This window comes from Tetrao urogallus (genome assembly GCF_951394365.1).
Source record: "Tetrao urogallus genome assembly, chromosome: 11".
NCBI classification, from domain to species: Eukaryota; Metazoa; Chordata; class Aves; order Galliformes; family Phasianidae; genus Tetrao; species Tetrao urogallus.
The window spans coordinates 16,694,035-16,721,566 of NC_136824.1; the positions used below are offsets into that span (position 1 = coordinate 16,694,035).

The following is a 27,532-nucleotide window of genomic DNA, read 5'->3' on the forward strand; positions in this document are numbered from 1 at the left end:
TAGGATTAGTAACAAGTTTTGGACGTTAACTCACTTGGGTCACGGATCCCAAAGAAAAGTTTGTGCTGAGAAGTTTCAACTATCCTCCTCATCATCACTAATAAGGTCTCTTTTTTCTACGCAGGTCTCTCGTTCACGCAGGAAATCCTCACGGATGGCTTCAAGTTCATTGAGCTCGAGACGCACTTTCTCCAGGTGATAGGTCCTCCGGTTCCTGATCTGACGCAACGGAAAAGGATTCAGGTCTCCAAAAGCGATGCCAGTCAGCTTCCTGCAACATCACGCAACGTAAGAAGATAATCATTCACACTTAGAATCTTTTAAAATCAGTTCTGTACTTCACTTGTGTCTGTACTGAGCATATAACTGCCATCTCTGGTTTCCTTCACATACCTGACAGATCTCAGATGTTATCAGTGTTGAAAGAAAGTTTGGGAACGCATTCAGTTTTAAAGTTACTTCAGGTGGTAAAGTGTTCTCAAATGCTCATCAGTTCTCAAAGCCACCTGCAAACTCTATGCAGTTCTACAGCAATTATAACACTGAACAAATGTAAGCTTGGCTAATCAGACCTTCATCGTCTGGGCTGAATATATAGCACACCCTGTCGCTCAATTATAGGCTGGAAAGCTCATTCAATCCCAGGACAGTCAGCTCTCAAGCTATCCAGGATAAAGAAACAGTGAAGGAGATCTAATGAGGCCTGTGACAGTACAGATTAAAACAATAATAGCACAGAACATGTTTAAGCCAAACTGTGATATATCTCAGGAGTCACTCTTGCTGCTGCAGAGATCTCTGAGTTACTGTCAGTCAAGCCTCACATGAAAATGTGCACCTCTTTGTGTGTCATGCCATCTCACCCCATCATTCAGTCCCAGAAAACTACTAACCAAACTGCCCAATCAGTCCAAATAGAGTTAACTTGGTTATTACTGTTGATCTGCAAACAAACAAGTTCTCAGTACTTACTGAGGGAAAAAAGAGGAGCTGGTATTTCACTTGCTCTAATTTAACCATCAACAAAACTTTAATACTAAGAAAATTTGGAGAGTTTAAGAGTAAGCTCTCCCTAGGCATATATTTCTCAGTAAGCAAGAAGTATTTCTCACTATCTATGAACAGAACGTACTCAACAGCTTGCTTGCCTTCTCAAGGCGCTAAGGAACAACATGCAGTTGTAGAAAACCTCGGCAGATGCACAGCCTGTGATGCCCTATCACCTTCAGTATGGTCACATGTTTTTGTGCATAGTTTTCTCCTTTAGAGACCTTAAACATAGAAACTCCATGCAAAATGATCTTCTAACTCATTGAGAACATCCATAAATTCTACATATAGAAGTCTTCCTGAATTTCAGGCCCACCATACCTTCTTTTGTCCATCCCAGTATCACACAATTCTACATGTTTCTGTCCTGTTTGAATTCTGATGCTGTAAAACTTGTACAAGAAATGGTAGAATAAGAAACCAGGTGGTTTGAGTCATGCCTTATTTTGCAATAAGGTCATACAAATCAGCTCAGCAGGTTTATATCCCCTAGGTGGCCCCACAGCACCACACTTTCAACAACAACTTAAAATCCCAAGTTACACACCTACAGACTGGCATAGAGTGTATTTCTACCATAAACACTTCTGATGCACTGAATTCTGATGGCCACTGAATCTGCCAGAAATTAGAACAGGGAAGGATTGCTTCAACTTGGTAATACCAAAATGAGATCTCTCATAGCAACATTAAAAATACTTTAAATAAGATATTTTAACACCACATATTTTACACAGGAGAGATATATCATTAAGTGCTATACATAGTTGTACGAGGAAAGGAGAGCCAAATCTGAAGCTCTGATTAAGCACCTAAACACGGATTCCTCCTCCTCACACCTTTTCCAACTTATGTTTCTCATGGTGCAGCTACAGTACACATTATACACATATTCTTAAAATACCAGAGGGTAAAAAAGACAACAAACAAAAAACCAAACAGTTTCATTTATTGCTTAAGAAAAAAAGAAGAGCACATGCTCCCTCCTCCCAAAACCAAGCACATATTTGTCACTTCCAGATTTGGAATCATGGTCAACATTTTGCTAGTCACCAATGCCCGAGTACAGTGATTGCTCAGCATTTTTCACACCAAAGGGTGAATGCTAGCATAGAAAGCACCGTGCTACTTCTTGCAGGTGTTCCAGCAGAGAAAGCAGCAGTTCTTAATCCAGACTTTCACCATTTAAACCATGTGGAGAACATTTTCCCTGCATCAGTCCCTGCAATCATTCTTAAGGATAGAATACAATTACTCCTGTCCAATTTGTCTTGAGAAAATAGCTCCAGCAAATGGTAAATAATTCTTGGAATAGGAGTTCAAGTATAAGCCTAATTATGTATGGAATTTATTACTGCAAAAACAAACAGGTCAGATTCTAATATATTAATTTCCTATGGAATTCAGAATCAGTCTGTACCAATACCTTTGCCAAATATACTTTCAGACATTAAATCTGTTCTAGTATAACTTCTCAATCTTAATCTGCTGCTCTGCAGTCTTGAAACCAGGAACTAGAAATGTTCAACCCTCATTTACATTCACCTTAGATCCCATGAAAAGATCAAGATATAGCAGAGTATTTAACTTGTATTTCATCTCTGCTTCAAACTACATACTTAAAATTAGCTGAAGTTACATAGCATTAGCCTACACATTAGTGCTTCTTAATCGATTTAGTTCTGGTAGAACCCAGCTCATGTTTTTAAAGACTTTTACAATAAATAAAAACCCGTCCTCTGAACAACATTTTCTGGCTTGAGTTGTGTCCATAATGCAAGGTGAGACATTTTGCCTATATATGAACTTCTTAAATTTTTCTACCATGCTACATCTGCTAAACAATACCTAACCTGGCAAAGTAATCACAATCATTCCCCCAAAAGACTGCCATCCATCACTTCTAATTTTGCCTCCTCCCTTTTTTGCAGCATGAAACAGTCATTCACACATTGCCTTAATAAGATCAACTACTCATGAGAAATCTTAGTCACTAGCTGCCTCTCCAGTTCTCTGTATCAAAATTAAGATGTAGATGAAATCAATAAATTACACAGCAAACTTGCTCCATGCCCCACCACAAGCCTCTTGGTTGCACAGGTGTGAGTTACCCACCTAGCATCAACTACGGTACGCGTGAAATATCGAAGGTACTTGAAAATGGACATTGAGTCTTGCAATTTTAAGATTTCTTCTTCTTTGTACTTAAAAAATGCCAGGGCAAATCTGAATATTACCTGATAAAAACAAAGAGAACATTGAGAGCATTTTGTTATTTGAAATAACCCATTCTCATTGCTTTCTATTATAAACTCAAAAGAAAAGCGTTACTTCTCCTACAGCCTGCATTTGAACTAACTGTCCATACTTGCCAGTCTCTCTTCCCTGCCATTCCATCCCTCATTTCCAAAAGCTGCCAAAGAACTTCTGTCAGTAGGCTGTAACCAATACAGGCTGTTCTGGAGTTCAACCAAAACACAGCGTTGGGTTCACAGTAATACAAACTCTCTGAAGTTTTGATTTCCTAATTCACTTGTAGACCGAAGACTGCTGAACACACCTATAAGGTTACTTCACAGGTAAAATTAAGTCTTGTCTATTATCTAACGGCTGCCATTTTCACAGTGTGTAGGGGGACTAAGAAAGAAGAAGTTGATACCAGTTTGTCAACCAAATTAGGCTTAAGGTGAAAAAGCATTACTTCATTCTAGAAAGACTTCTTAAGTTTGGAACTTTATCAGTCTGTGCCTGGCTGCCTTCATAAAATGCCATGGTGCTTCAAACCTATTTGAACAAACGCTCAACCCAAATCCCTGCATCTAACTGCAACTGCAACACTCAGATGAAGTTAACAGTAAGAAACATGCATTTTTTGTCTACTTATTTGATATATCTGCTGCTGTATCCAACGTCTGCCTTGATGCTATTACTGTGTTTGAATCCCGCAACCTACCTGCACTGATTTTATTTCAGTGCAATTCCACAAGCACAAAATACGTGAAAGTTGTTACAACCTCACTCTTAACTTGTGCTCGGAGCTCAGACAGCCATTGTTGGTCAACAGTAATTTAGATGTCTGCAGAAATAAAGCAAATAGTTGCTGCAAAGAAAGCCTGATCATTAGCACTTGCTTACAACTTATTTTTACATCTTTTCAATAGTTCCAATTTACTCCTCTTTCACCTCAGCTTTCACAGAAATTCCGAGTTTCATATAATCCCCTTAAACTGATAACCAGTACTGTCTACGGTTTTGTTTCTCAGTGGTAAAAAGCAGTAGGTGGGCAAAGGAAAACTCTGCATTTAGAATCCCTCCGTGTATCTCAAGTTGAACTTGCAAAACTTAGGAAAAAAAGCATTTGACTACTTATGCACATTTCCTCCCTTCTTCCTACCAGTGATTGTAACCAACAGGGTTCCTATGAAACCACCATCTTTCACACCCTATTCTTGGTAACAGGACAGTACCTTGTCAGCACATAGCAACTGAAAAACCCAGCTGGTTCAGCTCACCTTTGGTCCCTCATATAGGAATGAGTCCCATATCTTGAAAAGGATGTCACTAACCACACTGTCCACGAATACCACAAGAAACCAGTTGAAAGTTATAAGAGTATAGTCAACTTTGTACTGCTCAAAATGAGCATGCAGACGTGGAAGTTTCTCACTCATTAAATCCTTGAACACTCGCTGATCAACCTAAAAGAGTAGACAGATATGATGTTATTGATGCTATATTTAACAACATACGCATGATTCAACACAGGGTCAGTTTTTCAAGAGCTCAACAGGAGCCCCAGGACTGTCTAAGCTATTTCCACCCAGTCCATACACTGCTGTCACAATGTACACTTCCCTTGCTGATGCAACGTCTTGCTTCTTAATCCATCCCATCTCTCAGAGGATTCCTCACACACATACCTTGCGTTCCTATCATAAAGCACCACTGCTGTGTTGGCACATAAGCACAAGAGCAGAGAACAAGCGAGGAGAGATGGAGGAAGGAGGAAGCAACACTCAGAGCACCAACTGAAAGCAGAGGAGCACTACAGTACATGCTGCTCACAGTACTACACTGCACAGTACTCTCACCCCCAAATCTCTCAGAAAGCCCACAACTCCCCCCTAGTTCTAAGGAAAGAAACAATCAGTTTAGTTGACAATTAAAAGACGGGCTACAAACAGGAGCTCCAAACAAGTTACCGTACAGTCACTTCAATGCTACACTTGGAACTCTTGCTCTTGGTGCCCAGAACTCACTTTTCAACTCATCACATCTCCCCTAGAAGGGGCACCAAACAGTTTTAGAGCAGCTTCTGACTGGCAGCAGTCTATAGTCAGGTGTTATTTTGGTAGAGCACATACCTGAGATCCCAGCAGCGTCTTAGTATAATAATCGCGAGGCATAAAGACTTCCACTATTGTTACCAGACACCAAAAAGCATCCTCCTGTTCCAGGTACAGAAGGGCAATTGCTACCAATCTGAAAATAGAGTTTATTTGGAGAAAATCATAATAAACACCAGAAAATCCATTAACAACAACTACAATACAGCCTTTCCTTCTGTTCAGCAGACGTAAATGAATGCAGTGTGAGATGAAGCAAGCAGATGTCTTCTCGGCCAAGCCAAGCACTTTTATTCAGTTCAGTAACAGAACTGAACTTTTTTCCAAGAACTAAGGCAAAGTAATGAGAAGTCTGGAAGTCCTAAATCTTCTATTCTGATCCTCAGGCTTTATTTCCTTACTGAAGAAGAAAAGACAGGTAGTCTCTACATTTCACACACAAAACTGATTTAAAATTTAGAACAATCATTTGTAGTAAGTTTACTTTATATCCACCATGCTAAATTTAAATAACATCTTCATCTTAAGACTTAATTTTCCAAGACTAAACTTTTTCTAAGAATTTCCTGAAGAATGAGAACAAAAGGACTGAAGAAAAGCAGCATCCTTAGTTTCCTGTTTCCAGTGAGTACTATGACAGAAAAGAAGAAATCTATGGTAAGGCCTTGTGTTATGGATAGTTGATAGTTGTTTGAATATGAAACATTACCTCAAATGTATTTTACCAAGTCAACTTGTGTTACTGCTGCACGTGAGAAGAACTGCAATACATATTGCTCCTGATGTTACACAGCTTAACAACATCATCACATGCTTACCAATCTTAAGAGAATCAAGTAAGGAATTATTATGAAATTTGCTTTTAACTTCTTTAAGTATACCCAAGAGCTTAATTATTTTTCTTACTTTCTCTTTTGTGAAACATCCATAAATTAAATAAGCAGAGGGGAAGAAACAAAGCAAGTGCATCCACTGTCCTACAGTATGCATGAGTACTTTTGGGCAATGCTATACCAGAAGTAACAAAGCAGACCAGACGAACAAAGAAATGACTTAAAAGCTCTATGTTGCAACTTGAAAATACTTCCTTCAAAATAAAGCAAATAAATAAGAAATACCAAGTCCTAGGGTAGGGAGAGCAGCTTTTTAAATACTTTCCTTTGGGTCTGTAGTGTCTGAACCCTTCCTCAGTGCAAATCTCAAACGACGCTGCCCTAGATAAAAAGTCTCCTACCCTAATTCTGGAACAAATCAGTGCACAAGCTAACATCTGCAGAGTTATACCAAGGGGACAACAGCAGCGTGTTAGACTAACATACCTTTTTCAATTAACACCTTCTCTCATTACAGATTTCAAAGTACTGAAACTATTTCAGCAAATGCCAAATGCAATGACGCAATGCTTCAAATATTTCTTAGCTTTCTAATACCAGAATTGTCCATAAAATGATTACTGCAACTTTAACCGAAGACATCCTACACTGAAGTAGCACATTTTCCATCAGTTAATACCAGTTCCCATTCTTTTGATTCTTTCCTTCTGATTTTTACAATTTTTGTGATCAAAGTCTTCTTTTTTTGTTTTGTTAAAAAAAATGTAATCAGTTTTCAAAATGTTGCAAATTATGAACATAGACATCACAGAGGAAACTGCTGTCCAAAAGCCTCTTCCTATGTATGTGATTTGAAACTGCACAGTTCAGGAGTACTTCCATCACACACTGGTAACTTCAGGTTCACAAAATCCTTACCTGTTGAGCCCTTGGCAATATCCGATATCAGGATTTCTCCACGAAAAGGCCAGCAGCACATTTCGCAGCTTCTGGATCCCTTCGGATGTGGGAGAAGAATAATGTTTGTTGTTTGGCAAAGTTCTCAGTAGATCCAACTCGATCTGTTTAGATGCAGGATTTTGTTTCTCTAGGGCGCTTTGAAGCAAGGTTTGGAAGTACTCGGGAACAGTGCTGTCCTTGAATTTTTTAACATGGAGGTTGACACACCATTTCCACACCTTGGAGCGATGCTCGTGTGGAATTCCAGACCGAATAAGATTCTTCAGTTCTGCACAGCGCATCATCTCTCTATTCATTGTACTTGCAAGATAATTTTCCCATTTTACCCCTGTGGAAATCTCCCGATTTTCACTGAGAGAAAGAGATCTCAGGTCCAAAGCTCGAGATTTTGCTACTAATTTCTCTTCCTCATCATCCTCTGGGACCGTCTGGAAACCATATATATCATATTCACTGAAAGGGAGGGAAAGAAAACAAAAAACAAACACAAAACGGCTCCTAAAGATGTGTTCAGCAGGCCCAAAACTCCCAAATTCCTACCCTAGTGTTACTTATTCATAATACTTCTCACGCCCCTCCCCCCAGTTTTAAGAACTTTTAATGACCAGCTATTATTTGAATATTTTCTCAGGTGTATCTTTTATTTAGTATTTTAAAATCCAAAACTAAAAAAGTTTTGTTCCCATATTGCAATATATAACACTACACAGATTAAGTGATTTAAGAACAGGGTCAAGTCCAGATGAGTCCATCCCTTCAGCAGCTATACAACAGTCGAGTCTAAATTTCATACCTCATCTCAAATTAAGAATAGAGTTTATTTATGTGTCCAAAAGGATTTCAAAGATTAACTTCTTACTTGTGACTGAAAATATGTTCAAAGTCCCAGATCCTGCACATACACCCCTGCTCATCTGTTCCTTAGTGTTAGAACCAGGCCCACTGGTCAAGATGCAACCATTTTCTGAGGTACGATATGTGATCCATGTAAGTGCAAGATGCTCTAGCTGCCAATGACAGCACTTCCTTTATTACTACAAATGATAATAACGTGGTCACAAAATAATTTTCATTCCTCCTCATGAACATTTCTTTTAGTAAAATTACCTGACCAGGTGTGGTTTGAAAAATGCTTGTTCTGGCTGTTCACTGGTTTCTGCTTTCAAGGCATCTTCCAGTAACTGGGTGATAACTTCACGAGCAGGGCTCTGCTCCTCAGAGCAAACAGGAGTTTTCACTTCTTGAAGCAAGATCAAGTATTTACTTTCTATCTGACAGAGTTTGGCTTCCAAGCTAGTGTACTGCAGGAAACAACATGTAGTATTTAAGGCATGTCTTCAGGAATTCAGTTTGTGCTACACATCTTTTAAAATAAGTTCCTTCTGTTTGTTTATATGTTGCTTAGAAACTTTTAAGTCAAGCACAGTCATGGCTTCCCAAGACACAGAAGCACATCCTACCAAACCTTAGCTACAGGTATCCTGCCTTAGCTATGGCCACGTGCATGCTTTCTTAGCTCTAGGCAATGGAAAACTTTGTCATTTACATGCAGCTTCTCTGCACTCAAATTCTGCTTTACAGAAACAGACTTCCAAAGTTATGTTTACTGTAACATATTGATCCTTCATGCTCTGATGGGGAAAGCTCTACTTGGTGATGTATCACCAAAACAAAACACGTCAAACACAACCATGTTCTTTCATACATATTCTGCTTCTGCCAAAATTGAAGATACTGCTACTGTTTTTAGAAATGCACGTGCTCGTTTGCATAAGTTATTAAAATGATGCACTTCTTAACATTGTTTTCAAGTCCACCACATTTTTCAAGAATCCACTCAGAAAGCTTGGTCTGTAAATCTTGATTCTGTCACTTTAACACATTTGAACTGTTTCACTGCTGTTACACAGTTATGTTTCTGGAAAAGATTTACAACTAACTTTTTGAAAACTGCTTGAGACATCACCAAAATAAGAACATGCTTTGTGAGTCTGACCTTTGCCTGCCATTCTCTCTCTCTTGCTTCTGCATTTCTTCGTAGAGCAGAAAGTTCCAAAATCTCCTTATTTAAAAATTTATTCTGGGTCTTATAACCCTGGAGACTGTCCTGTTGATAAAAGAAAGCAAACTGGATTTTTAATAAAGGTATCTTACAGATAGCAAATGCTTGCCAGAGAAAGCATACCTCGAAACAAAGATCAAGCAGCTACTAATAGGTATACTAATAGCTACCAAAATCATTAGGATCAAATCAGGTGTTATCTTTAGTTTTCACAGAAGTCAAACACACAAGGCTAGATATGAGCATGGAGCCTTGCTCAACAGCAGGCAGCTGATGACTGCTCGCAGTCAAGAGACAGGAGCAGCCCTGCCATGCTGCCCCACTGCGCAGGAGAACAGCAACATGCACACTGAGCATGCCAGGGGGGTCATGGTGCTGCGTGTCAGCCAGAAGCACATGCAGTAGAAGAAATAGGGGCAAACATCCCTTGGGTTTTGGTTACCCTCACCAGCCCTCAGTAAAAGAACAAGTTTGATGTCTGCCTTCACGTAGAAATATAAAATGCTAACAAGAATTCCTCAGCTAACCCACGTGCTCCAGGCTACAAATATTACCTATGAAACTTGTGGCTATGGGACGAGGGACCATCTCAACACTGCGCAGTATCTGAAAGCTCAGCTTCCTACTGATACCACTGATTTCTACAGTTTCCATTTTGTTTTTTAAAATTTCCCAGGCTCATATACAGGGCATACTCATATCTTTTTATGTACTTTATTGCCTTATATTCCAAATGACTCAGAACTTTAATCTATTTGGAACAGAACATTTACCCAAAGGCAAGTAAGCACATTAAAGCAAAATGAGTAACTTGAGTAACTCCATTAAGAACCTCTGATACATTCACTGAGGTTGGTTGGAGGAATAAAGTGCACGGGTAACACCATTACCAGTACAGGTTCTTATGTTCTTCTCTTCTCTTTTGCCCTCTTACATACCACATGCTCTTTATTTCCTCCCATTTGATTCTTCTTGATGGTTTTCCTCCATGCTAGTATTTTCCTCTTACCCTTACTTCTTTTCCTGCTCCTTTGGTTCTCACATCACTCCTCCTTCACACCAATGATTAATTACCAAAGTATGAGACATTGTACTACAGCTGTACAGATCAGCTCAAAGCATAGAAGTTGCCAGACAACAGTTCAAAGCGTAGATTCCAAGCAGAGAAAGCCTCAGGTGATGAGCATCTTGGAGAAATGCTGAAGTGAACTCCCCAAACCACACAGCAGACTAGCAAGTAGTTTGTATAGGCAGCAGAGATTTCCCTATCCATCAAGACAGAGACATTGCTCTTACTTTTAGCCTGTCCAGTTCCTGTAGTTCCTTATTAACACAAGTGGCCACAGGAGAATTTACTGATCCGCTTGGGGAGGATGAACTGTCCTCACATTCGCTGAGTTGGCGGGACAGTTTCATGATCACTTCATCTTTAGCTTGAATCGTTTCCATCAACATCCCCAGCTGCTCATTGAGCTCTCCGACTTTACACTTCAGATTCCTTACTTCCTGTTGAAGACTATCTTTTTCCAAATTCAACTTTTCAAGCTGGTTGTTGAGACCCAAAATCTGGTCATCTTTTTGGTGCAACAGCTCTAATTTGTCTTTGGGAACCCCTTCACAAAGACGGCTTGCAAAGTATTTATCATATTGGGAAGATCGCACTGTTTGCTGCAGAAGGCGCACGAGTTCCTGAGAATAAAAACAGCAGCAACAAAACAAAATGAATTGGAAAAAACAAACAAACAAACAGAAAGGTGTAGAATTTATAACAACTCAGAAATTTAATACCAAGCAAGAGAAATCTTTGAGATGTTTATGTTCTTGCAGGTTTAACTACAGTACAGATATGGGAAAGATAACTAAAAGCTCGCTTCTCTACCACAGATGATTCAGAGAAGATATGAAGGAGGAAAAGAGCATGTGCTACTTGGTTAAATAGACAGTCTTGGCAGGTTTGTTCAGGAATACCTTCAACAAAACCAAGTAATTAACTCATTTGCCACAAGGGAAAAAAAGGAACCTCTGTGGTCTTCACAAAAGACACCACTGACACCTTGCAACTTTTTAATGTTTTGTTGCTTTGATTTTTTCTTTTTTAATGTACCAATATTTCTACCATTTTTGCCTTCCATCCCATCACTAAAATTAAAAGTACAAGCATTGCTGTCCAGGGGAACACTCAGATCCAGGACCATTACAACATTTATTCACTTCCACAAAAGATGCTCACAGATGCACAGGTATACACACATAAAAGTAGTTATGCTGAAAACCCTGCTTGCATCCTTGTTGGCATGAAATCCTGCTAAGTCTTCCAAAAAAACCCAAATAAACAGTTTTCTGTACACAAGATCTGATTATCTGCCAGGATCTTTCTAGACTGCGAAAACTACCTTCAGAGAGTAAGAGACACAAATAAAACAAGTTAGTGAACACTGCACAAATGACAGATTTGTTCAGAGATGTAATCTTCAAGGGATATAAAACTCGCTCCTTATTTAGGGCTTTCAGTAAACAAAGGTTCATTTAGCACCATTATTTTCTAACAACCAGCTAGCTCTTTATGTATTTAGACGGCCATCAAGGGTAAACTAACAATTGCCATCCACATTCATTTGCATCTGAGCACTTTGTCTGAAAGCTTAATTACCTTCTGGCTCAGAAGATCTTTCTTCAGCTTTTCCAACTCTTCCTGCTGGCTCTGATACTTCAGTTGCAGCTCAGAGACTAGTCTGTTGCCGTTACCAGAATACCACTCCGTTGGAGAAGAGTCACTGCTGTTCCGGTTTTTGCTTGATCCAATCATGTCTTTCAAAGGGCGTCTCGTTTTTTGTGGAATGCGGCCAAAATCAAATGGGAAAGCTGAACTAGTCAGTCCTGCACAAAAGAATTCCTTCTAGCTCAGTTCACTTAATTAAAAGGCATTCCTAAGCATTCAAATTTCCTTTAAAAATATGTTCATTGAAATTAGACTCTTAACGACATTGAAATAGCTCAATACAACAGTGTTAAATTGCTTACCCAGTTGCTTCCTTCAGTAGGAAGAATACGTAACTCACTCTCCCAACTCTCTCAGAACAATTTTCACTCAAATATATACTTGTGAAATAAAACACGAACAAAACTGCTTCATTACAGAAAATAAAAGGCACTCCCAACTGCAGCAAACTTAAATAATTATCTGCTTAGAAGCAATCACAGCACATTGTTCTTTTAAGATGCACTCAGTGTAGTTTTGCCTCTGTTTACAGAACCACATAAGAATTATTAGAGAGAAATATGTTTTCTAACAGATGAAACCAATTGGATTTCCTTAAGAGCTGAAGTGCTCCTAGGGAACTGTACAGACACCCTCACAACAAGACTCCAAACACTGGCAACACGCAAGAACCAGTTGCAATATTCATAAACTACCAGTGCACCTATGCCCCTTTTCACCACTTCATCAGCAGGTCAGTATCATAAACGTGTGTTAGAGTCTAAAAGTCAATATACTTCAATGTGTGACAGAAATTAGTAACCAGAAGCCCCAACTTATCCCTTCATCCTGCAATTCTGCACCCCAAGTGACAGAAGCAGAGAAGGTAACGTTCAAGGAGCCTGAAACAACAGGAAACGAGTTCTTGTGTGTTCTGTTCTATCTAAATGGCTGGAGACTCCCAGATACGTCATACCAAAGTTACTTTTAAAATACTTCACAGAGCCCTGGATATGATTTGTGAACAAATGACAAGTTTTCACTTATTTTCTAGAGATACAGATATCACAGTGAGCTACATGAAAGGAGGAAAGGCACGAGCTCTTCTCCCTTCCTCACACGTCTACCTTTATTTCCTTCTGCCAAGTGCTTCCTCTTTTCTTCCAGGGCCATGGAATCCTCCAAATCTTTTGGGGTTGCATCCAGCAGCTCCCACTCTTCACTTGTATAAAATACACTCCTGCGGTTTTCATTATTTCCTTTTCTCAAAGAGGACATGGAATTCCTGTGAAAAACACAGCAGAAAAAGTGGCAAAGATTTCTCTACTGCGTACTCATTTTAGAAAGTGGTTTTTCAAGACAATCATTGCTGTCAAAACAATGCAAATGATAAATAAGCCCAGAGACATAACCAAAACCAAATAAAGGCTCAAGGAAAACAAAGCACGTCCTATTAAACAGCACCTGCTACCAACTGCTGTACATTTCAAGACAGAAGAATTTTTTTTTACTATAAGTTAATATTTTGGAAAGGTCTTTTGAATCGTCCTCTGTTCTACCCTTGTTATGGCAGAGAGAAAAAAAGATGAATTAAAGATTTAGAAGCAGCATCTCTTTTACTGATTGGTTATTTCAGCTCAGCCTTTTAGGAAAATGGCCAAGTATTAAACAGACTAGCATGCAATCAAAGTGCATGTATGTTATCATATCATATTCTGTATTAACATCAAACTCAGGATCATCCAAGGGACCTGCTGCTGTAGCTGCTGATGACAGACTCCTTAGCAGTTATTCCTTCCTGAGGTGGAACGTTGCCAATTCATCTGCAAGAACATTTCAGATTCAACCTCTGAATTCCAAACAGATAATTCTATAAAAGAACAATTTTTTCACAAACAAGATGAGATTCCCCTACCCAGCTTCCCCCACAACGATCATGCTGTCAGAAATGTACGATCCATAGTACTAGCACTGCACAGCAGCATGTCTTTCTTCAATTAAAGAGGATTCCACAGCAATCCACATGAACCAGCCTAGTGTTTTAGATAAAAAGCCAGAAAAAGATACGTTTGGTATCCCCATGTTTGACACACAGCTGTTAGAGTCAGAAGCCCACAGAGATGCATTCACTTTGCCAGCCCCATTCTCTCTTCCTACTGTGCAAGCTGGAGGCAGAAAGTAAGCTGTACTGCACCTCTGTGATCAGTCTGTGATCCAGTCCCACCTGTGATCAGATGACAAATATCCTGCCAGGCTGAAAATGAAGTCTAGGCTAATCGTTACGCAGTGCCCGATTCCTACAGTCTGGTGAACTGATTAACTACCAAGTACAAGTCAAAAAATAATACTGAATTATTAGTTATTAATAAAATTATTTTAACAACGAATTTGAAGGGGTGACAGATACTGAGTTAAACAACACCTTTAATTTTCTTCCAGCCTTCTTAGCAAAAAAGATCACAATTTCTGTTAGGGGCAAGGATTCCTTTTTTATTATTTACAGTCGATAGCTCAAATTAGGTGATGATCAACATATTACCCAGGACACCTTCAATTATAATCAGCTGGCATCTCTCCAGCTATTCTCTGAAGAGTGTTTACAGTGCAAGCCCCCAGCTGCCTGTTCTGCTCTTGGTCAGCTTCTGTATATAAAACATGTCCAAACACCACCTTTGAAAGAAGCTGGAAGAATCACAAGAAACAAGTCATATGACTCCCAGGAAACCTTCAGAAACTGCTGTTACACCCAGGAATAATCACAGCTGAAGCCGAATTTAGTATAGCTCTGGCACAGCACCAAACTGGCACAGCTTCATTGTGTTCTATTAGATTAAAGCTAATTGAATTTACAATAAAAAAACAACACGCATTTATGTTCCTGTGCACAGTATGACAAGTATAATCTATTTAAAACTTGAACATATGATCTACTGGTTCTGTATTTCTAAATATTTGGTTATAAGTCGTATTTTCTAATTATACAATTTGAGGTTATTACAGTTCAGTGTACTTTCAATTCTGTATTTTACACCAACGAGAGATGCAAGAAAGTGAGAGCTTTAAGATGAAAAAATGCAGAGTTGAATGTTTGTGTATGCCAATTAGTACTTGAAAAAAGATTTTTAAAAAGAACAAAACAACCATTCAGCTTTAGGTACTGTAAGTATACATACAGCTTAACTCAAAGACACACTGCTCACCTTCTTCCAATTATTAGTTTATTGCTGCTACTTAGGATGTAAATGCTATAGCAATAGCTTCTCAAGCAATCACATCATAAATGCACTCAGGAGAAAGGTAAGTCTGTCAGTAAGACACATAATAGGTACTTAAGTACACCCTCCTAGCAATGTAGGAAACTGGCTGTATCAAAGATGCCTCAATTCATTCTCTTAATTTCTCTAAAATTTCTCTTTAACCCCTAACTGGGGTTAAAACTAGTCCCTATCAATAGCATACACACATCTTCTGAAGGGGATTGGACAAAAAAACAACAACAAAAAAAGAAGAAACAAACGACGCAATATGAAAAAGCTTCAGTGGCATTTTCTGACATACTTATTTCCACAGATCTGCATGGACTCCAAACTGTTAGGATCACAGCCATACAGAAAAAGGCCAACGCTTTGATGTTGTGCTAGAACATCTGCTGGGCCACTGCCATGATGAGCAACTCCCTCCAAACAGAGGGCTTCCCAACCCGACATCTGCTGACAGCCTATCTGTTGTGTTAAAAAGAAACAGCACAACACACCGACCAGGCAACACTGAAAAGCTTACCCTGACACTGCCCTTCTAGCTAGACTTCCTCAAAGAACATCTGCAATTCAGAGAAAACAAAATCAAGAAGAAAGTTTCAAAATACCAGACATGCTCTTAAAATTATCCTATCTAGCAGAAATTGCTTCATGGAATTTTCCTGGTATTGTGACCAAATTTAAAGTTCTACCAGGTCAGACAGTGACAAGTCATCTTTACTAGAACTTAAATGGTGGTCTATACAGACACTTAACAATAAAAAAAAAAATAAAAAAAGTGCACCACTTTATGACCTTTTAGATCTCCATGCTCAACAGGTAAGCTTCAAAAGGGCTTAACTCACAACACTGATAAAGCAAACATTCCTGGGAGCTTAAGAGGACCATGGTCTAGTTACCAAAGCCTCAGCTCAGCTTTATGAATTGCTCTGTGATGCTACTGTAATGTCCTTTGAGTAGATGCAGAAGGCTCGCCTATGTTGGCAAAGCAAAGTGTAAAAACAATCAAGGAAGTCACAAGCAGGAGAGCTGGAAACCACTAGGACTGCTTTCCTTACAACAATTAATACTAAAGATTGAACTCCAAAAGAGTGAGAAGGTAAAATGTGGTTTTGCTGTTGTTCAGAAGGAACCTATCACACTTACGCTCAGGAATTCAAACTACATTCATTTAAAATTGATAGGATTTAAGAAAGAAAACTTCCTCTTTCAGCAACGATCATTCTCCCACATCACCAACTTACTTGAGTTCAGTGCTCCATTGTTTAAGTGAGAAATTGATGGCACTTGGTTGGACTGGCGCAGGCTGGGAAGCTGCTTGCTCCCCTACTAGGTCTGTAGGAGAAGTCTCCACAGCTAGGATATTTCTAGCTCTCTCTGCTGAAGCATTTTGGCTGAGGATACTCAAATCTATTAAAAAAGACAAAGAAAAAAATGAAGAAAAAAAAAAAGGAAAACTTTCAGTAAGTAATAGAACAGCAGAAGTAATACATTACTGAATTACCAGCATAGAATCACTAGGGGTGGGGGAGAAGAAACCCAAAACCACGTCACGTCTGCAATGTTTCTTTCCTGAAACAATCAAAATCAATGTAATCTATCACGAGGAGCATTATAAGGCTTATAAGATGAAATGAATGTAACCTCACTCAAACAGGTAACTAACTTATTTGCCATCTTATCTGCTGGAGGCATTGAGGGCCAGGTTAGATGAGACCCTGGGCAACTTGGTCTAGTTCCTAATCTAGTGGGTGCAAACCAGCCACAGCATGGGATTCAAACTGGATGACCTTCAAGGTGACTTCCAACCCAACTCATTCTCTAAGCCCAGCTCCTCTTCTTGAAAGCCATGTAACACAGATAACAGTGACAGAACTTGGAACCTAACTAGTCTTCAGTTGTCTTTTAACAAAGTTAATCAGTCAGACACCTACCACTGGTTTATCATAAACAGCAGGTTCTGCTCTATAATCTCAGCTGTGAAAAACAAAAGTACATTTGAAAAATATCAACTAAGCTCACCAGCCACAGCACAGAAAGTCAGCTGAAACAGGAGTAGAGAAAAGCGACACTGAAGGAATACATCAATAAAAGTGACCCAGGATAATGGAGTCAAATCCAGCTGGCGACCGGTCGTGAGTGGTGTTCCGCAGGGGTCGGTGCTGGGGCCTGTCCTCTTCAATATCTTTATAGATGACCTCGATGAGGGCATCGAGTGCACCCTCAGTAAATTCGCAGATGACACCAAATGGGCTGGAAGCGTGGATCTGCCTGGGGGTAGCGACGCCCTACAGAGGGATCTGGACAGGCTGGAGAGCTGGGCTGGAGCCAATGGGATGAGTTTCAACAAGGCCAAATGCCGGGTCCTGCACTTCGGCCACAACAACCCCAGGCGATGCTACAGGCTTGGGGCGGTGTGGCTGGAGGACTGCGTAGAGGAAATGGACCTGGGGGTATTGATTGATGCTCGGCTGAACATGAGCCGACAGTGTGCCCAGGTGGCCAAGAAGGCCAATGGCATCCTGGCTTGCATCAGAAACAGTGTTGCAAGCAGGAGCAGAGAGGTGATTGTTCCCCTATATTCAGCACTAGTGAGGCCGCACCTCGAGTACTGTGTCCAGTTTTGGGCCCCTCACTGCAAGAAAGATATTGAGGCCCTGGAGCGTGTTCAAAGAAGGGCAACGAAGCTGGTGAGGGGTCTGGAGCACAGGCCATATGAGGAGAGGCTGAAGGAGCTGGGAATGTTCAGCCTGGAGAAGAGGAGGCTCAGGGGAGACCTTATTGCTCTCTATAACTTCCTGAAGGGAGGTTGTAGTGAGCTGGGGGTCGGCCTCTTCTCTCGTGTCATTAGTGATAGGACCAGGGGGAATGGTTTCAAGCTACGCCAGGGGAAATTCAGGCTGGACATGAGGAAGTATTACTTTTCAGAAAGGGTGGTCAGGCACTGGAATGGACTGCCCAGGGAGGTGGTGGAATCACCGACCCTGGGGGTGTTCAAGGAAAGACTGGATGTTGCGTTGAGGGACATGGTTTAGTAGGAGCTATTGGGAATAGGTGAACGGTTGGACTGGGTGATCTTCTAGGTCTTTTCCAACCTTAGTGATTCTATGATTCTATGATTCTAGGATTTAAGGATGGAGTTCAACAGCTTAAGTGGGTAAGAAAGCTGGAGAAAGTGCTTTCTGTACTGTCAAAAACACACAAAGAGCAAGGCAACAGGAAAAGGAAAAGAAAAAAAAAAGGAGTTAGTTCCATTATTTAATATTATTATAGGAAGGGATGCAGCAAGAACTATCTTCCCAAAAAACTCCTGCCTGTGAGGACATGCAGAGCAGTGCCAAGAGGGGAAAAAAACAACCAACCAAAAAGCCCCACATACATCACTTAGCAACTGGATTTTGTTTTTAAACCACTGACTGATATTACCCATGTCCATACCTCCTACAGCGAGCAATGAGGGAACATCACACACCTATTTGTGAATATCTTAACAAGTATTTCAAGAATAACAGTTGAAAGATGAAAACTCAAATACAGCTCACCTTCACACTTTGATACCCGTGCTTTGGATGTTTACTTAAGATACAAAAGGACTAACTAATAACATTGCTACAGGCTCTTCTGCTAAGAAAGACTACAGAGCAGATAATAAATCCAGTACTAGATAACAAAAAATAGACAAAACGATAGTAAGCAATTTTATTTTTGGACTGAAGACAGACTTCTTCCCATTCAAAATGTTAGTAATGGCACCTGTACTGAAGCACAAGCAAAAGAAACCAACTTGTATGCTCCAGTATGAAGTACTGGATTCAGTGACTGAAGTCACTGAATGCACAATAAAGGTTTTTGTTGTTGTTGTTGCTGGGTTTTTTGGGTTTTTTTTGTTTTTTTTTTTTTTTTTCCTTAAACAAGACACGTAGATTCATCATCAGCTTGAAATCAAGCCCCTAAGGAGATCCCAAACTTCACAGGAAACCTTTACAGTACCTGTTCAAAAAGCAAAAACAATCATTCAGGGTTTTCCCACTCTCCCCAGAAGAATCCTGACTCTTCAAGAGCTCCATTGATGTTAAAGTCACCATTGAGATCTGTCCTCAAAAATGAGATGCTACAGATGCAGTCCCAAACTAAATATAATGCAGCTTAACTGCCAGCTGTCCTTAAAAGGGATGTGTCTGCTCAGCCCAGGCACCCCCAGACATTTCTTGCAGTGGATTTAATACACTGGAAAAACCACAAAAAAAAAAACAAAAAACAACCAACAAACACACACCACCCATCACAGCCCTACAACACATTACTTAGCTTGCTGATTCAACAAAGCCCAACCAACAGTTTGGAAGAAAGAAAGCCATTAGGTCAGTGATCCAAAGTGATGGGTCTTTTTCACTTGGTTTTGCTCGACCCCAAGCAAAGCACGAAGGAGGGCACAGTATCTACACAAGCTGTAGAGACATGAGATGTGTTTCACACCACTTGAATGCTGAGGAAAGTAGCAGAAGGAGTGGATTTGGTGTCAAACCGTACTAATGTTTCTGATCCAATGGTCTGCTCCCAGAAGAGGGCACTCCTGTCTCTACTACTCTGACTTCCATCTTCAGCTGCTAAACCTTGCTCCCTCCCCCCCACCAGCTCTGCAAGTCACCTGACTGTATAGTAAACATATTCCATTCAGTAATCCAGCTGGAAACAGAACAAAACACAGCCCTCCCTCTTGGCTAAGCTTCGACTTGAGTCAACTCAGCACAACATCAAACACCACAAACAATGCAAGAAAGTGCCTAGCAGAGTGAGAGGCTTTTGGTAGAATCAGACAGGCTTAAAAGAACAAAGCTGTGTGACCATTTCTGGCAGCAGCAGCAGCAATATGTATTTTTTTGCAGTATATGGTTCAACAAGCTGCTAATCAAAGGGGCTGCCACCAGAAAGGTGATCCTTCAAGCAGTGGGCAGCTATTAAATCAGCACAGCTGAACCAAAGGCTGAGCTCCTCAGGCCAGCTGTGCTTGAGCAAGCAGTCACAAGCAACTGCTCTCAAATGAAAGCAGTAAACTGGGTTAGAGGACAACACAGCCACATGGGATTTGACATGGGAGAGCACAGAAGGGAGGGGACAAAGACATCTTAACATTCTTCTGACAATATGAGCAAACTGAAATCGATAAAATATAACATTTGTTGATGAAGTATGTCCGACCTCAGATCAGAATCCAAACGCGAAGGAGCTTTACTAATATACTTAACTTGGCAAAGAACAGGATTTCTTAATGTGGTCTTATTTATTGGTAACAGAGATAAACAAGCAGGCCTTTTTTTTGTAACAATACAGGAATCAAACAATTCAGAAATGTCTCAGCAATGAAGACAAAACAGAATAATTCATACTACATTTTATGTGTTTTACGCTACTGTAAAATCTGTTTTTAAAGAAACCAAGGGGTTTCAGAAGAGATAAAATCACACATCAAATTGCACTTATGCCAAGTAACTTCAGCAGATGCGAAGTTCAACTAGTTACTTAAGAACAAGATATAACAAAGAACTTCCAGAGATGACCCCTCCATCTTTCCTCCACACTGTGTTTATTGCCCATTAGGAGATACCAAACAGAAGCACACATCATTTTCACTCAGATTTTCCACCTACCAGGACTGTCTTTGGCAACAAGACCTTTGGAAAAGTCACTCGGTGTAGGAGAAGTCCGACTGTCCCTTTTGGCTGCATCAAGGTTGTTACAATATTCCCACCTCTTCTGCTGAAGTTCCTGAAGCCAGTAGGTCATATCCTGACGGGTTGCAGCCTACAGCACAGAGAAGCAGAGCACTAATGAGATCAGTCCATCTCTGGTACCTGAATTTGCTAATTCCAAGCACAATACAGAAAGCAATGACCCAGATCTCTCTGCTGGTCTGCAAATTATGATTACCCCAATCAAGGATGATCTAAATGAAATAATCACTAATGGACTCAACACACGCGGTGCATGTACCTTGACTTCCACGCCAAACCCACCTTCCCTTTTCCTCCAGTTTTAATTCAAACATTAGAGAGCACAGCAGTATGCTATATTTCACACACAAAGCACTGTTCAGACACAACTACAATTCCACATCACAGAAAAAGCCCCATGCACAGAAAAATTCGTGCCTTCCTTACTTCATTTTCTTTGCTACCAGCAGAAATCAACAACATAAGAAGGTGCTGTGATGCCATCTACTTCCATAACTAAACCTCTTCATTGTGTCAGTTGATGGTACCATGAGTTAACCATCTTCTATACAGAGGGTGTATTAATAATACACACAGACATTTAATCTACAAGCCTACATTCATTATAATGACATAAGTCAAACATCTTTAAGCTTCAGTCTGAATCATAGCTGCAGGATTCATTGCATAATATGTCAAATCACGGCCTCCGGTATCAGTAAGAGACTAAATGATGGCAGAAGGCATTGCAGGTGCTCCCTCAAGAGTTATTTTTGTTACAAAATATACACTCAACAGCCAATCTAGAACAAACACTTGGCACTGGTAACAGGGCATGTTGAGGAGCACAAAGTTAATGATGTGAAAAGACACTCGCCTGAGCCCTGAGGCCTGTAAGGGACATGCTATAGTGGGGAAACAAATACTGGTGGTAGGTGGATGGCTGGACTGGGTGACCTCGGGGGTCTCCTCCAACCTTGGTGACCCTATGGCCCTAAGCACACACAGTGTTTAGCTTGCAGCTGGTCTTTCTCCTAACTGCTCCCCAAGTGCCCGTTGGCATTATTAATAAAAAACCCACTACCTGTACAAATGACTCTGTTTGCTCTGCAGACAAACTGAATTTCTAGAAGCTTCCTATTTTGTTCATCACAACTGAAGGGTATGCCTACATATGGCAGAGCTGCAGAAGCATGAAGATGCCATTTCCTTTGCACAGAAATACACTCAGCATTGCACAAAGCACACAAATGGCACAGACTAATCTTCATTGCTGCTCTAAGAACACTTTTGGCCTCGCCAAATGGAAGATCCATTTACCATCGTATCTCAACTCAGAGCAGCTAATTTCAAGACAGAGCATTAGTAATACAACAAACAAGAAGCGATGCTCCCCCAGGGCGCTCTCTGCTTCAGCAATCTGCAATATTTGCTTTTAGCAATCATAAAGACAGGTTTTTATTTTATAATTTGGCATTCTGTACCCATACAAATTTCAAGATCTACACATCCCATGGCAAATGGCTCCAAAGCACCATTCAAGCAAGCCGGTCAGAAAACCAAGATTGTCATTCCTGGAGCTGATGCTGCAGACCCTCTCAGCAGATCAAATGCATAACACAACACAGAACATGGGAATCTGAGCAAGTAAGCATCAATAATGCAAACCAAGCAGTGAAATAAACCAGTGACACACGAGGACACTGCAGGTTCACCTTCCTCAGCTGGTATGACATAGGTTTAAGCAACACACACCTGCTCCAAAATGGAAGTCTTGTCTACTTAGTCTTGCCTGCTCATAGGCACCTGGGGAAAAAGTATTTGCCTTAAAGAAGAGAGGGGAAGAGACTAGTTTAAATGTGTCTGTGAGATTTACCAGAAAGTGTCAGAGAATTCATACACTGCAAAGCCAACCCGCACAGCCATCACAGGCACCTCTGGAACAACCAGCACAGTAGGACCTACACAGCCTACACACCCAGTCGCTCTCTGCAAGGCATACGTGCTTCCCTTCCACCTCCAGCACCAAAGGATTTCCCCTGGAGGTCTGCCCAGCAGCAAGCGTCCATTTGCAGTACATCTGAGAACCTATGCTTCCTTTAGAAGTGCACACAGGCCTTGTCCAGTTATGTATTACCATGCTCGAGCTCGAGAAAACCACTGCGTCTTCAAAGAGCTTCCACTAACACAGGATGTAATATGTAGGTGGTTCTCTCTGCTACCACAACATCGCTAATGAGGCAATACAACACACACCTACAATTAGCTTCTGCCCACGACTAGTTCAACGTAATGAGTCCCGCTAACATCCTGCACCGTTACCCTCTTGCTAATGCTGTTTAGTAAAAACAAATTTGTTTTATTGGAGCTGCTGCTTGCTGTTGTTACCCAATTCCCATTTACACCCATCCAGTGCTGGCAGCAAATACATACCCTGAGCTGCTCAGTGATGGCACTGACACACAGGGGTCAGCAGGTACAGTCCTGCAGTGTAAAACAGGACCGCAGTGCACCCTGAGTCTCACCCTCCCTGTTTTAAGTCATTTTCCCTAGGATTCCTCATCACACTGCTGCCACAGCCCGCTTGTCTGACATTCCTCCTCCAAATACATGACTTTCCTTTTCTTTTTTGTGGAGATTTCCACTTCCTTTGAACACTGTTGGCTGAGTTTATTCAGGTATCTTAATTATTTACTTTACAAGTTAAAGAATTATACAGAACCCTTTGTTTCTACAAAACTGCCTTTAAAGATTGCGTTGTTTGAAATTGTATTTTTTTTCCCCAAACATCTCATAGAACACAAGTTTCTCTCTTCCCCGACTCCTAAACAAACAACAGGGAAATCTGCAAACACTCAAAAGCAGCCACTTCACCTGTCAGAGACGGGAACTCTCCCACGCCTGCCCCATTTTCATGGCTTCCCTGAGTATTTGGCTGCTGGTCACCATCAGAGACAGAATGTGCAACCAAGAGCTGCACGGATCAGCCATGGCAAAGAACCTTCAGTTGTACTCAGCTACTGCATGGCTCTTCAACAAGACAGAGCCGCAGCAGGCCAGTGACATTTTAAGGGAGGCGTCTTTTGCAGGAAGAAAACCACCATAAATGGAATATCAGGGGGGATCTGTGTCTGCAAGATGACACCTATTTTGACAGAGAGACATTCTCACAACAGAACAGATCCCAAAACAATGTAAAGAGCATTCATGTCTTAGAGATGTACAAAGCCTCAGACTCACAAAGTTGTCATTTGAACTGAAATTGTCATCTGAACTGGGGCCTGACAAGGAACTGCCATTGCCAAACTACAGGTAGCAGCAGAAGATAAGGTAACTCAAGAGAGACAGAAATGATGGAAAACGGTTATCATTTACTTAAAACCATCTCCCCCACATTGTGTGAAGGATGCTATAGGACCTGCCTTCTTCCAATGCATACGTAACATGAACAAAAAATTATCTGGAGGAATCTACTGCACAGTACCATCCCCTACCTGGACCACGCATGCCAATATGACAGACTTGGAGGAAGAGCCTGAAGAAATGTCAATAAGCAGAGGTTCCATTTTGAGAAAACATTTGCCACAATCCTTTTCTGAATGTAGAAGTGTTGAAAGAAGAATCACCATCAAATATGAGCATTTCTTTAGGACTTACTAACCCTGCTGTGTGCAAACAGCAGGTGTTGAGCCAGATAAGCTCTCTGGGAAGCAGCCCAATTTTAGCTAAAGCACTGAAATCACTAACGGGTGAAGTCACAAGTCTGATCAGCTCTGGAAACAAACCTCTTTTATCTCTTTAATTAGTCTATCATTGCCTCCAACTCACCCTTCTCCACACAGAAGTCAACCACATCAGCAGACACAGAGCATCACTACAGGTCAGTGTTTCATTTCCTCAGGAGCAAATGAACAGTTGCCATAAGCCACGACAGACACTACTTTAAAAATGAACTTAGAAACAACTCACTTCAATTGCTGTGAAGGCTGCAGTACTAGATTTTTTTTTCTTGGTCAGATGCTATCAAACTGAGGAACAAACCACAAGCATATCACACTGTCCTCAGTTCCCACTAAATTACAAAGCCTGAGCAATCCAGATGACGAAATCATTACATTAACAAAAAAATGAGGCATTATGAAGAAATAATGCATTCCTGAACAGCACCATCACTGCAATCTGGAATTCCAGTTGCTTATTTCTTACTGCTCTTCTCAGCTGAGAAGACTGAATGAGAAAGACCAGATCATGAGATCTGGAAATTCTGAACAAGCAAATTGAGGAAAATAATTCATGTGAGTTAGAGGGCGAAGGCAACATTTCATTTGATTTTCTTCCTCGTGCTCTGTGTGCAATATTTTCTTCAAAAATGAAACCACATTTCTTTTCAGCAGGGACTGGAACAGACAGCAGTTTGGTTTCCCTATCCTAAATTCATTCCTATTTCTACCTAATTTAGCTACGATGTATTTTTATAGGCCTTCAAGATCTACCACATTGGGTAGAAGAAAATTAATTCCAGCCCCAAAAGCCTTAACCCCTGGTGAACCACACAACTGCCAAAGACCAGTTGGTTCCTAACATCTCTCATGTTTTTCACTTACTCCCTATTTATTATGTAAGTGCTTATGATGTGATACCATTTTAAAAGGCAACCACTTGGCTACTTTAAGGCAAGTGTTGAAACAATATAAGGGGTAGAAAGTGCAAAATTAGTTCTGCATGTTGCAGAACCAATCTTGGCTTTTCTCAGTCTCCATAAGGGAAACGCAGAGAGCTCCAACTCATATCAGTTCTTTCCCAAAGAGTACAGCAAGCAACAACTAAGGAAAGGAAGGGCAGAGTAACGTCATAGACTAAAAGGTACCAAGAGAAACAAAAAAAAGGAAACCTCCTGTTGCTTACACTTGTGCATGGCAGCTGAGGCCAATGTGAACCCTGTGCCTGGGGCTGCTACTGCAGCACTGTTTGACACACGAGTTGCTCATGGCACTATGTGCTTTGTTGGAGGTTTCTACAGCAAAATAAATAACAGAAATCACTCAATAGTAGCTAATGAACAAAGCAACCGCTACGGTAACTCTGCCATTTTAACTTCTACAAGATGAATGCTGAGTGCTAAGGTAGGTTCACAGAAAGTGACGAGAACTTTGGTTAAGGCTATAGGAAAAAAAAAATGTTGTTTTTACAACTGATCACAAGCAGAACTGCTGACTGCATCGCTCTGCTTCAACCAGATATACTCACGATTATAACCACATTAGTTTTCCAGCTGGATAACTTATTTAATCTTTAGCAAAGTATGTCAATGATTCCTAATTTTGATAAATGCTTACATTTTGGAAAAAAAAAAAAGAAAAAGAAAAAAGAAAAAGAAAAAGCACGCAATCACATTGTGCAGCATCAGCATTTGTGATCTCTGTTCGTATCTCTGCTGTTTCTCTGCTCTGTGTGTGTGTGTCTGAGCAACAACGAGAGGCGTCAGCCAGCCCGCTGTTTAGTCTGCAGCCCGCGGGATGCACGCGATAACGGCTAGGCTATCAGGAAACGATCCTCCTTCCTCCTCCTTCCTCCCACAGCAGAGATGAAGGCTATTGCCACGCACCAGCTGCTCAAAACAAGCGGTGGGCTCCAGCCTGCACTCACCGGGATTGCACTCCAACCCAGGCAGCAGAGCAGGGCAGGGCAGGGCAGGGCAGGGCAGGGCAGGGCCCTTCCGTGCAGGACAGCACTTGGGAAAAGGCTCGGTAAGGAAAAGATGACACAAAGGCTCGGGGCCGCCCGGCACCGCGCATCGCCAAGTATCTGTTTACCCCGGAAACCAGCGGCCGAAAGCAGCGCGGGAAGCCCCGTGCGGAGCCGGGAGGCGCGGCTCCGAGCCGTTCCGAGCGCCGCCGGGAGCCCCGGACCCTCCGAGCGCCGCGGTGCCCGCTCGGGGCCGCCCGGCCCGGCCTACCTTCAGCACGGCCACGGCGCCGCCGGGCCCGCGCACCTCGAAGGCGGCCGCCTCGTCACCCGCAGCGGCGGCGGCGGCGGCCTCGGGCTGGTGGTAGCCGAAGCAGGCGGAGGCGATGTCGATGTGCCCGAGGGGCAGCGCCTCCTGCGGCCCCTTGAAGTAGTAGAGGTAGCAACGGCGCGGGTCGAAGACGAACCAGCGGCTGCGGAAGCCGCGCAGCGGGCCCTTCCCCGACAGCTTCTGCAGGTAGCCGCACAGCTTGGGGGCTCCCGGCCCGGCCCGCTCCCCCGCCGGGCCCTCGTCCCCCTCCGAGCCCGCCGCCGGCATCGCCTCTCCCCGCCGCCGCCGCGCTGGGAGCGGCCGGGCCGCGCCGCCTGACGGGACTCGTAGTGCTCGCAGTGCCCGCCCAGACCGCGGCTGCGGGCGGAGCGGAAGGGCCGGGGCCGCCCGAGCTGCGCTGCGCTGCCGCCTGGCCGGGGCTGCGGCGCGGGGCTCGGCCCTGGAACGGGAAATCAGAGCTGACCCTGCCGCCGCGCCGCGCCGCGCCACCGCTTTGGCCGCTGTCTGCCTCTTACGTATCGCGACCGGGCTCGGTGGTTGTGTGACCGCACTAAGAAGTATTTGCCGCAGCGCGGTCTTGCCCACAGTCAGCTGCAGCC

The 27,532-nt window shown here is 41.9% G+C and overlaps 1 protein-coding gene across 1 annotated transcript; it reads right to left on the bottom strand.

Annotated features, from left to right (window-relative positions):
• Window positions 1-75: 75 nt before the first annotated feature.
• On the bottom strand, window positions 76-27,200 carry TBC1D2B (TBC1 domain family member 2B; the record flags this gene model as incomplete). Its single annotated transcript, XM_079540981.1, has 13 exons — window positions 76-271; window positions 3,166-3,287; window positions 4,563-4,748; window positions 5,415-5,532; window positions 7,148-7,642; window positions 8,297-8,490; window positions 9,186-9,296; window positions 10,548-10,940; window positions 11,902-12,128; window positions 13,077-13,234; window positions 16,451-16,616; window positions 20,855-21,008; window positions 26,874-27,200. The coding sequence occupies 13 exons, from the start codon at window positions 27,198-27,200 to the stop codon at window positions 76-78; spliced, it is 2,847 nt and encodes a 948-aa protein (XP_079397107.1).
• Window positions 27,201-27,532: the final 332 nt, after the last annotated feature.